This window comes from Onychomys torridus, chromosome 5 (genome assembly GCF_903995425.1).
Source record: "Onychomys torridus chromosome 5, mOncTor1.1, whole genome shotgun sequence".
Lineage (NCBI taxonomy): Eukaryota > Metazoa > Chordata > Mammalia > Rodentia > Cricetidae > Onychomys > Onychomys torridus.
The window spans coordinates 64,824,656-64,836,767 of record NC_050447.1 but is presented as its reverse complement, the minus strand read 5'-3'; the positions used below and the strand labels follow the sequence as shown (position 1 = coordinate 64,836,767).

Sequence of the window (12,112 nt, the reverse complement as noted above, 5' to 3'; positions counted from 1 at the left end):
AGCCTGAGCTACAAGAAACCCTGACTAAGAAAATAAACTAAATACTAAGCAAAATGAAAGATAAGACTGTGAGAGGGTATGCAAAGGGAATAGCAGGAGAGAAAATTGGAGAAAAATTAGAAGAATAAACTTGATGGGGTAGATGTCAACAGACTATCTTAAATAAAAAGAAGTTTATGTTAACCTTTTCAGATCTGTAGGGATTATGGGATTACTTCTGATGTCATGTTTGCTAGCTGGCTGCCACAAACTATGCAGTCATTGGGTTGTGCTATGCCTGGTTTATCTGTGGTATCCTTCCTTGTTGGCCTCTGATCCTCATTTTTCTCCCATACTCCTCTGGATGGAGGAAGTACTTTTGTATATCTCCATTTCAGCTCTTGACTCTTCAGATTACAGTTGCGTAGTTATGTGGGCTGATGACACAACAGTGAACTTTCTTGTCACTGTTGGAAATTTCTGAGTCACTGTGTCATCAAAAATCGTGTTATGAGGACACTTCATCACTGACAGTACATATAATGTGCCATGTCCAGAGAAACAAGGATTTAAGTGACAGACAACAGCAGTGGTCTCCGCATCTGCGCCTGATGACAGTGGAAAAAGCTTCAGTCTGTGAGCACTCTGGGCATTTCTGTGTGGGTTTGTTCTTGCTGTGACCTGAACCAGATGAAGAGCTCAAGCTTCAAAACTGTCACAGGGACTTCATGGTAGTCCCTAAGTAGCACACGGAACCAAATCAACTGTCCAACTCTTACACGTCTATATACAAGCTTCTACTGTAGGTGGTTTATTGGGAATTATTATGATTGCTTTCTCACTATAGAATTTCCGTGTCTGACTGACCGCTTGCACAGTTTGAAAGCCCCTAGATTCATCTTCATCTCTTTTTGACTTCTGCACTGAAACATGTGGAATGGACTCCATTCATCAGAAGAGAGCTTAGATAATGGAAATGCTACTTGGTTAGATTTCACAAATCTCTACTTAGTAATCACATCTATTTTAGAATTAATAAAGGGCAGCCATGTGTATGCTGATTCTGACTACTTGATCAGTTCATTGTGACAGCAGCTTTTGTGGGCATCCATGTTAAAGAAGTTTTTTAACACATATCCTTTGAAATGTCTGAAAAGAGACTGTTGACATATCTTGAATATTTATTAGGAAAATAGGTGTAGCTATTTGGCTACTCACATTTATGATACTAAGAAAATTATTTTTAGTTAATATAATTGAACTCTTAAATCTACAATGAATGATTACACACATACACACATATACAATGAAGTATTTTCTATCTTAAGATTATTGGTGTGTGAGTGTGGCTGTGGGTGTGTGTACGTATGTATATTCACCTGTGTGCAAGTACACCTGAGGCCAGAAGAGGGTATCAGATCATCTGGAGCTGGACGTACATATGAATGCACACTGCCCATGTGGATACTGGGTGCCAGACACTGGTCTTTGCAGTGATATCACCTCTGTTAACTGCTGAGCCCCACCTGTCCAGCTCCAAGGTTTTTATCCTTACTGACAGTCCACCCTTATGAGTTTTTCTTTCTGTCACCCAAAGTCTTCCGACTCTCAGGTGAAGTTATCTCACACATCCTTCTTAATCATTCCTTACAAAGGTGAAACATGTCTTTCAGCAGAATTTGAAAATGAAAATATGTTTCCTCATGGATCCGATAACTTTTGAATAGGATATTGAGTTATGGTAATTAGGACTTGCTAAAAAGAAAACCCCACTGACAAGCCTTTCAAGCACAGAAGTAACAAGCATCCTTAGGTAAAGAGCCAGTGGTGACCTGTGGCTGTCTGCTGGCTAGGTGGTGGCTTTATTGAAATAGAAATTTTACTTATTATCCAATAAGAAAAAAAAACCTTATAGAAAAATGGGGAAGAACTCTGAATGGATATCGTCTAAGGAAAATACAGTTTTTTTGGTGTGTGTGTGTGTGTGTGTGTGTGTGTGTGTGTGTGTGTGTGTGTGTGCATACATCTGGAGGCCAGAAGCCATGCTTAGCTGTTGATCATTGGGGTCTTTTAAAAATATTTGTGTTTTGGGCCTGGGGATTTAGCTCAGTGGTAGAGTGCATGCCTGGCAAGCACAAGGCCCTAGGTTCGATCCTCAGCTCAAAAAAGAAAAAAATATATTTGTGTTTTATTTATTTATGTCTTGACATTTTCATTGAACATTTTTTCATACAATGTATTCTCATCATACTTTTCTCCTTTCCTCCTCCCGGATCATCCCCAGTTTCCCTCCCATCCTGCTCGATGCCTTTTCTTTCTGTCTTTAAACAACAAGTAAGCAAGCAAGGAAACAAACAAAAACCCAAGAAATACACACAAGCACCCCTCACAAAAACACAAAATCGAAAGCAAGGAGAAGAACAGCAGCACTTGGATTTGATGATTGTAGAGGAACTAATAGTCTTAGTCTTGGCTGTGGGATTATAGGTGAGTGCAGTGGTATGGAACTCAGACCAAGATTCGAAATACGCTACAGATTATGAAGAGTACACAGGAGGATATGTTAACCATTACATTTAAGCCCTAGACCATATTATATGAGGGGTTTTAGCACTCAAGTGGAAGGTTTTCATATTTGAAATGGATCTTAAAAGTTATCTCATTTAAACTCCAGTCATTTTTCCCCCTGGAGAATCCAAGTTCCGTTATGTTAAAAGAGTTCTGAAATCCAAAGAGGGTGTCTAATCCCAGCCTTATAATCTCAAGTGAATGCTTTTCTGCATAACACCACCCTTTGCTGTTGTTCCATGCCTGGCATTTCCACATAATCCATCCTTCAGGTCAGTTTGGGTGGCCCTGGGCAGGGCTGGCAGATTTAGTGGGCTGCGACTTTTACATGGGTAATTGGTCTATGCGTCAGAGCAGGTGGTGAATTACAGTTCGAAGGTATAATTTTCTAAATGTTGATGGTTATACCACAGTTGTGGCTTTGCTTATTGTGCTCCGGTTTCATCTCATGAGGGTAGATTATATTTATTTTGGTAATTGAAGTGAATGGAATTTAGAGGCATTGGTACTGCTGGGGTTTGTCCTGTGGTTTAGAGGTTTCCTTCTGAGGTAGTTCATTCCATGTCTTATCTTACTCTGAGTGCTGGGAACCTTGCTGTAGGAGTTTTCAAACACCATTCCATATTTTACTAATATATGAAAGGAGGAGGTTTTTTTTAAGTCTGTTTTAAGCTTGAACATTGGGGTTTGTAGCTAGAATGTGTAAGATATAATATGCATATCCCCAGGAGATTTCAAAGGTTTTCCTGTGTGCTTAGATTTTGTGAAAACTGAATAGTCTTACAATTGGATGTTGCCTGGTCTCCGACAGATTTTAGGTAGAAGGTGACATAGGAAGGAGACTTGCCAAGAACACAGATCTCTTTTTATGTTGTTTTGACTCTGCTCTCTTTTAAAGAGAAAGGAAGATATATCTTCTCCAGACTCTAGAGACATGCCTTCTAAGCTAGGATGGACAGGATCTTCTCAGTGGCTCTCTGCCTTGGTGCTTTGCTCTAACACAAAGGATAGGACCTTGAAGAGATGATCCTGTTAGTTTAATCCGATAAAGGACTGCCAGTATTATAGGTCCTACCAAAAGTGATTAAACAGATACATAAATAAGTAAACTAGAATATAGGATACATAGGGTATGAACCTTCTGGGCATGTAATACTACAGATTAGTTGTAGAATTCAAAGAAGAATTCCAAACTGAGCGCCGTGGGAGGCAGTGTTGGGTGGAAAACATAAGCCTTTAGATTTGTGTTGTAAAATGTAGGAGCCAATACTGAAATGAACTGCTTATTTTAGCACTTTGCAAGTTGCTAGGTATACCATTTAATAGACATATAAACTATTTAAAGTAGTTTAGGAAGGAGAGGTGTATTTAATTATTATTGGGGCACAAAATTAGTGACTTCCTAATTCCAGTTCTTCTAAAGAATGTGAACCATTGGCAGCTGTCCTCAGTTCATTTCAAAAATTCCATTTTGTCAATCATTTGCTGTGTTGTAGAGAATAATATATAGGCATTCAGCCAGGCATGGTGGCAAACACATGTAATCCCAGCACCTGGGGGACAGAGTTAGGAGGATCAGGAGTTCAAACTCATGCTTAGCTACATAGTGAGTTTGAGATCAGCCTGGGGTTCACACAACCCACCTCTTTCTGTATATATGCAAAGTGTATGTGTATATATGTGTGTATGCATGTATACACACACACACACACACACACACACACACACACACACATACACACACGGATGACACTCATTGATGCATTCAAATGGTGTTAGCATTTTGCCGTATGTGACTTAGAGTTTCAGAGGTTATGTTGTACTGGGCTAGTGAAACAGTTCACTTGTTAAGTGAAAACATTTATTGCACAGGCTCAGCAATCTGAGTTTGATCCCCAGGGCTCACCGCACATGCACACATCATGGTGTGATCCTCTTGGTTTGGGGGCACCTGAATTTTTTTTTTTTTAACTTTTGCAGATTGTGATATAATTAAGTTAAAAAAAATCCTTCATCTGGCACTGGAGGCAAGACTGCCTGCCTGCCTGATTAATAGATATGGACAAAGAAGTTTATTTCTCATCTTTTGATTCATTCTCCACCAAAGAGGTCACTTTTAATTGAAGAGTTAAGAAGGTGAACCTGGGTTGCCTTTAATATTGAAAGTATTTCCGGTTGTTAAAAACTAAGAATCCTTTTGGCTTACTTACTCATTCTTTAAGATTTTTAATGTGTTATTTTTTTTTCTGCCAACACTTGAGATTTATATGATATTGGAGTCTATTTTTAGAGATCTCTATGTCTCCTAACATAATTCTAAATGGTGTGTCGGTTTTGCTTTTACCGGAGAAGGATTTTAATTGGCCCTCAGTGTCCTCTTACTAAATGCCTCCCGGCCTAATTCCTATTCCACGAGCGAAGAGCTGTGGCTAGTCTTCACGCCAGTCCGGCTCTGGTTCCTCACCTCTTGCCTTGTTTTCCTCTGCTTTTCTGTACGATTCCATGAAGAGAAGTAGAAAGAAGAACTCCAATGGGATGGATGAATGTCTACTATTTTCACTGACCATGGACAGAGTCCTGAGATGTGTAGATGAATATTCAATACTTTTCTCAGCTCCTATTTTTGTTTTCAGTTGCTGTTTGTGCATAAAACACCAGCACATGGTCTTCTTATATTCCAAAGTCTAACTGCTCTGCATGGGTTTTCTATTATGACTGTACCATTAGAATTGTGTTCTCACCAGCTTATTCCACCCCAGCTTTACCATATTCCAATTTACACCTGGGTTTTGGGGCTCACAGATCCTTTTCCATGTAGGACCTACCCCCACACACCCTCAAAGAACTGTATAGCTTTCCTCTGTTCTGTGACTCATCACCGCGCACCACTACACCTCCCCACCCCTGCCTTGCCCTGCCCTCTCTACTTCCCCTTCCCTCTCATTCATTCCCTTTCCCTCCCCTCTCCTCCCCTCCCCTGCCCTGCCCTGCCCTACCCTCTGCTTCCCTTCCCTTCCTTCCTTCTCTCTCTCTCTCTCTCTCTCTCTCTCTCTCTGCACAGGTTCTGGATGGAACTCAGATCCTCATGCTTGTAAAGCAAGCACTGTACTAGCTGAGTCACCTCCGTCACAGCTGACTTTCTAGATTGGTACCTCTTCTGCCATTTGTCAGTGAAATCTGAACCTCATAAAGAGAAGCCTTTTGTTTATTTGCTTCACTTCTCTAATCCCAGTCCTAAGAAACATGCTTCACATCCATCATGCATAGGGTCAGTCTACTCCTATTTTTGTGAACAAAGGAAGAAATATCGAGGATAGAGGCTCTTTGAAGAGTGGCAGTCTAACAAGCCAACATCCACCATAGTGCTTTGCATTGTACTCTTTCCAGAAGAGTATTACACCTCTTGTTTCCCAACTGACTTCAGAATGTGGGCATCTTTTAGTGTTCTTCTTGTTCAGCTGGTAGATGGCAAATATGATATCCTTTGACTATTTTCTTATTTTTTATTATGATGGCACATTTTTATAGCCAAGATACATGAAAGATGTGCTTTTATTGTTGTGTGTCTAGTTTGTAAGGAGTGAAACCCTACCTTAAACTTTGCTGATAACCCTGTTCTAAGACACAGGCAAGGAGCAGTCCTTGAGGTAGTCTTGACTCACTTCTTTGTACCAAAGTGAGGCCGCCCTCCTCTGCACTTGGATAAAATCTAGATTGGTGAAGCTAAGGGGTATGACCGGTAGGGGTCATTCATGCACGTGTCATAAATTGTACAGGACACATGATCGGCCTATGTATTATACTAGAACAAAGAAGCTAGGCTACCAAATTTTTTAATTTCTGAATCCTTTCACAGTCATGAGTGAAAACCTTAAAAGTACAAAGAGGTTGAAGGCATTTGCCACGAGTTCCAAACAATTATGTTTCTTAGGTTTTCCTCTTCCTTGTATAGTCTGCATAACTCTAGTAATCCCATATGTTGGCAGTTAGTCTTTTTAGACAAAGCCTTAACAATTATTTTTCCATGATTTTCCCCTCACCACACAGTTTCATGCCTGTATACTATCCTAGGGGCTTAGAGAAGTCTTGGGTAAATCTCATGTCATTTTTTTTTTTTTTTTTTGTTAATGGAAAGTTATTTCTGTCCTCTCCAAGTTTCATAATCTTACCATACATTTCCTAATATATAATCCATTTTTCAGTTGGAGGGGTCGTTTTTATGGGATAAGTTCCTAGGAATGAAAATGCGTCAAAGGGCATAACTCTTTATACTGTAAATTTTTCCAATACTGTCCATTTGTACAACCATACTTAATGACTGCAAGAAGAGCTACTTGATGTCTGTTAATTTGTATCACAAAAATGGGTCATCAACCTCTTCCCCCTTACACCCATACCATTTGGAATGTCGTCATTCAAAATAAATAGCAATAAAGACTTAAATACTTTTAATGGCTGCCATTCACACAGTCTCCCTAGGTGGCTTCTTAGGAATTATAGTAGCTTGAGGCATTTTACTTCCTCTCTTTTCCCTCCTCTTTGCTGTTTTCTTCCCTCCCTCCTGGTTTACAACACGTTTTCCTGGCTGTGCTTAAGCCTCAGTACTTCTTGTTCTGTCTGGGTTGATGAATGAGTGTAATTGACCCCTGTTGTCTCTATTATACAATCCATGGCCATTTGTTTTTTATGTAGTAGTTATTTTCTGAGCTGTCTCAAAACTGCCTTACAAAAAGAGCTCATTATCAGCCCAAAGGAAAAGAATTTTAAATGACGGAATGAATAACAGTCCCCAAGTGCAGGGGGAGGAGAAGTCTAAGCCATTCCAATTTTCAAGTAAATGAGTGAGCTTTAGGGTCAAGATAATTAATTGCTGCTTAGATGATGCCCAGTAAGACTTGATTATATCTAGAAATTATTACATTAAAAATGGCTTCCCTGTGGACACTGTTGCGCTCTGGATGTATAGAAGGATTGGATGCAGGTCCAAGATGGCACTCTGTGTGACATTTGGCAGCCTATTAGAAATTGGTTGTAGAAAACCCAGCTAAACATCTATACATAACAACCAGGGGTGACTTCTAAATCAGAAGATTTGATCTGAACAGATATGAGCCATACAGAACACCCAAATGCAAGTCATATGTTTGTATGAATACCTGAAAATACTTGGTACTGGAGAGATGGCTCAGTTCGTAAAGTGGCTGTCTCTCACACATGAGGACCAGAGTTCAGTCACCAGGAAACATGTGAAAGGAGCCATGTCTGGTGTGGCATGTGTCTGTAATCCCAGTGCTGTGGAGGCAGAATCGGTAAATCACTGAGGGCTCTTTGGCCAACTGTTAGAGGCTCCTTGTTGAGTTCCAGGCCACTGGGCACTGTTTTAAACAAAACCAAACATAGGTGGCATTAAGAAACAAGAGTAAATGTTGTTCTCTGTCCTCCACACACATATTCCTTCATGAGTATACACAAACTCAAACAGACATGAAAACATTTTGCCATTGATCCATTTTGAATTTTCCAGATACTTCCACACCATAATCCCATGAAGTTTCAATTTTTAGCTTTGTGTATGTGTATGTCTGTGAGTGTATACCAGGTGTGTGGTGGTGACTGGAAGCCAGGAAAGGGCCTGGGGTCCTCCGGAGCTGGGGTTCCTGAGATGCTTGGCAGAGGTGTTGGGAACCTCCTCAGGTCCTCTGGAAGAGCAGCAAGTGCTCGTAACCCCGAGCCCTCGCTCCAACCCTCTCATCAACTTTTGTTTTTATTCAGTTACCAGAATTAACCAAGGAAGTAGCAGAATTACAGGGAAGAGATTCTACATGGAAGCAAATGCTGACTTCAGCTTCATAGTCTGAGCTAGCAGGCCCTTGTTTTTACTACATGAAGCCCACTGGGGAGGGGGAAGAGCAGAGGGGAGTTCTAAAGTATAAATGCAGAACAGAGAGCAATTGGAGAAGCAGAGGTTTGTGTTGCTCAAGCCCCTCTAAGAAAGGAAGGAAGCAGGAGGGTAAAAGGCCTTGGTACTGCCCTACTGAGGGTGCAGAACAGACTCCAGGGTCTCTCTGTGGTGAGGCTTTGAGGTAGAGGATTCTGGAAGGGGCTTGAGAAACAAGTGTGCTGAATTTAGTTGAATCACTAAGATCTTCTCCATGTGGCTTCTTTCTCCTGTCCTCCTTCCTCTCCTTCATTGTGTGTGTGTGTGTGTGTGTGTGTGTGTGTGTGTATACACGCTCACATATTAGTGTGTATTCACCTTTGCAGACATGACAAGGCGTGGAAGGAGTTGACAGCACCTCTGGATCCTGAATGAGGAAGGCTTAGCTGGGCAGAGCACCCCACGTCCTACACACATAATCAGTGCAGCCACCCTGATGCATGGGCTTGAAAGGGAAGGGGAGAGGGTATCTGTTTGTTTACTGTGATTAGGAAGATGGGCAGGCAAATGTACACCCCGCTACCATGACAGCAGTATCACTGGTAACTTCACCTAGTGCCTGCCCTCTCTGCCAGTTCAAGTTCTCCTAAATAAGTCCTTAAGAGGCTTCTGAAGCTTAGTTTTGACACAAGTGTTCCATATCTTCCCTCAATCTCTCTCTCTCTCTCTCTCTCTCTCTCTCTCTCTCTCTCTCTCTCTCTCTCTCTCTCAAATTCTCTCTGCTGTTCTGAGTAGCAAATCTCCCCATTGTCAAGAGCCTCTATAAGGCAGATGGTTGGTAGCAACCTCCTTCACCAGGGGTCAGGAGCCAGGTGAGCACATGATAGATAACACACCTCCCTTCCCTGTATTGAACACTTTCCACTTTCTCAGATGTTTCACTTGTCCAAGGAAGCTTAAGAGCTGTGAGGCTCTCAAAGACTCCACTCTTGGCTTCTAAACTTAAGTTTCTTGTTCTTTTCCTAAGTACCCGATCCAGGCTGATCCTCGACCTGAATCCAGCTCGGCTAAGGCCTTGTGTGTTTTCTTCCTCACAGGTTACTCAGGCCAGGACTTTGACTGGGCAGATTATCACAAGCAGCACGGGGCAGAAGAAGCACCACCCTTCTGCTTCAGAAATGTAAGACACTTCCTCCCATGTGTTCCCATTTGAAGTTGTAGATGCAATGCCCTGCACACCACGTGAGGTTTTTTTCCCCTGTTCGGTGATCAGGTGTGGAGGACAGCCTTGCACAGGAGGACCGAGGAACCATCACAGTTTCCAAACAAGTTTCCTTCCATGCTGTGGGGATGAAGCCAGGCTGCTCTGGTAAACTGACTAATAAATGCACAGTAGCTGGCTTGAACATGCTGGAATTTAGTTTCCACTTTTGGAAGAGTCAAGGATCAGAGATGCTTTGCTCCTAAAGTTTATTAAAATGTGTAATCCTGGGCTGGGAATGGAGTTTAGTTTGTTGAATGTTTGCCTAGAGTGAGGGAGTCAATTCCAAGCACTGCATAAACCAGGTGTAGTAGTGAATGCCTGTAATCGCAACACTTTGTAGGTAAAGGCAGGAAGAACAGACGTTCAAAGCCATTCTCTGCTACCCAGTGAGTTCAAGGCTAGTCCAGGCTACAGCAAACTTGGTTTTCCATTGATGATAGATAGGTGACAGACAGACAGACACTTTAGGAAGTGCTTTTGTTACTAGTAAGACACCAGCTTTGGGAAGTGTCTAAACTATTAGATTATTGTCATTGCAGCAGTATTTTAGTGACATAAACTAGAAATGGATAAACGAACTTACTCAGTAGCAAGAGATGGTAAAGTTTGGTGAACTAGTTGGCAAAATCAACTGTGGAGACTATGGCAAGGGATCTGAGCTGTTAGCTCTGTTTTAAAAATGAAGCGAGTATCGCCAAGTGTGTTCACCGTATTTGTAGTTTGGAAAGTAAATCCCTTATGCTAAGAAAAAAAATGACACACCCCTTTTACATCTCACCTGCAGCTCCCACCCTGCGTAGCATTTGCAAATCCAAAGGCGTGCTTCTGACCCTGTGTTCCCAGACTTATTGACTGACTGTCCACCCACAGGGACAACAGAATTCAAAGGGCAAGAAGGGAAAGCACTGGCTTCAGAGAAGCTTGGCTGTGCATAAGTCAAACTGAGATGATGAAACAGGAAGTTGTTTGATGACTTCAGGTCATGTGTGCTCCTAAATACAGAGCAACAACAGCAGCAGGATTTGAAATGAGGACTCATTTGACTATCTGACCTTTTGGTTAATGACATTAACCTATAGGAACAGTTTCTCTGCAGCAGCATAGCACTGTGTGTGTGTGTGGGGGGGGTGGGTTAAACTCTGTGGTGGGGATAGGTATGGCTATGTTCCAGGACCCCTTGAGGCTTATTAAGTCTAGTGACACATGACTTTATACTGTGATGATGTCACTGTCTCAGAATCTACCGGCCTGCCTTTCATGGAGGACTGGGGAAATAGCCCATGATGCCTCAAAACCCGTTCAAGGTTGGGCTTTCTACCTCATGAGAGAAACACTCCTTCCCTTGACTCTAGCTTTGGAAAATCTTTCACATCACCCATTGTTCCATTTTTAGAGTGTATTTCTCCCATGGCAGTTCAGTTCCACGTGAGAGAGACATTGGGGGTAGAGAGATCCTAGAGGTTAATGTTAGGTGCCTGCTTCATTCAGTCCCCAGATCTGTCTGTCTGTATGTATATCTATCTATCTAACTATCTATCTGTCTGTCTATCTATTTATCTATCTATCTATCTATCTATCTATCATCTGTCTATCTATCTATCATCTATCTATCTATCTATCTTAAGTAGCATTTCTCTTGAAACCTGGAACCCACTGATTTCTGTTAGACTGGATGACTGGTAAGCCCCAGGACCTTTCTGTCCCCTCCCCACTCCACTGATGGCATTACACAAACTGCCACCCATGGCTTTTTCCATGGACGTTGGGGATCTGATGCTCAAATGGCAAACCGGTTACCTCCTGAGCTATCTCTGGCAAGCTCTTTACCTACTGAGCCGTCTCACCAGCCCTCTGGAAATTTCCTTTTATCCAGGAGTGTCTACATGGCATTTCATTCAGGAGCAATTAACCACATGCCAGGTTGTCTTTGGAGCTTCCAGGATTCAGTCACCAAGATGAAATCTGGCTTAATGAATTTGCTGGTGTATTCATTAGGAGTGCTTTTGTTTCTGGCTCCCCATTTATTTAATAGACAGGAGTGTTGTCTGCCTGCTGGCTTATGCATTGCATAGTGGCACTCTGCTGAATCTGTTAGCTTGCTACAAGTCCTCTTTAATGGAATGCTTATTACAAATTCATTTTTTAATCACGCATCTCATGTGTACTAGAGGAGAGCTGTGGAACTGGGTGTGTGGAAGACATTTCCCTTGGGGACATTTTAACAATCAGAGTTGGTTCTAGGATAGATTGACATAGCCAAATGCTTAGTAAAGGAAACTCAGAGGTAACAGTTTTGCTATTGATCTTTTATAAATTACCCTCAAGCAGCGAGAGGAAATGAAAAGAGGTTATGTGGTTGTAGCTTTGCCTTATTAAGTGAGATAAAATACTTTTTAACTTCAAGGTTCTCCATGCAGCCATCC

At 41.7% G+C, this 12,112-nt stretch overlaps 1 protein-coding gene across 3 annotated transcripts in view; it reads left to right on the top strand.

Moving 5' to 3' along the window:
* The window catches only part of Sfmbt2 (Scm like with four mbt domains 2), a 181,266-nt gene that overhangs the window by 113,130 nt on the left and 56,024 nt on the right, over window positions 1-12,112 (top strand). For all 3 annotated transcript variants that reach the window (XM_036188305.1, XM_036188306.1, XM_036188307.1), the window contains exon 10: window positions 9,523-9,605. In XM_036188305.1, the coding sequence (XP_036044198.1) occupies window positions 9,523-9,605 (83 nt within the window). The remainder of the gene's footprint in view (window positions 1-9,522; window positions 9,606-12,112) is intronic.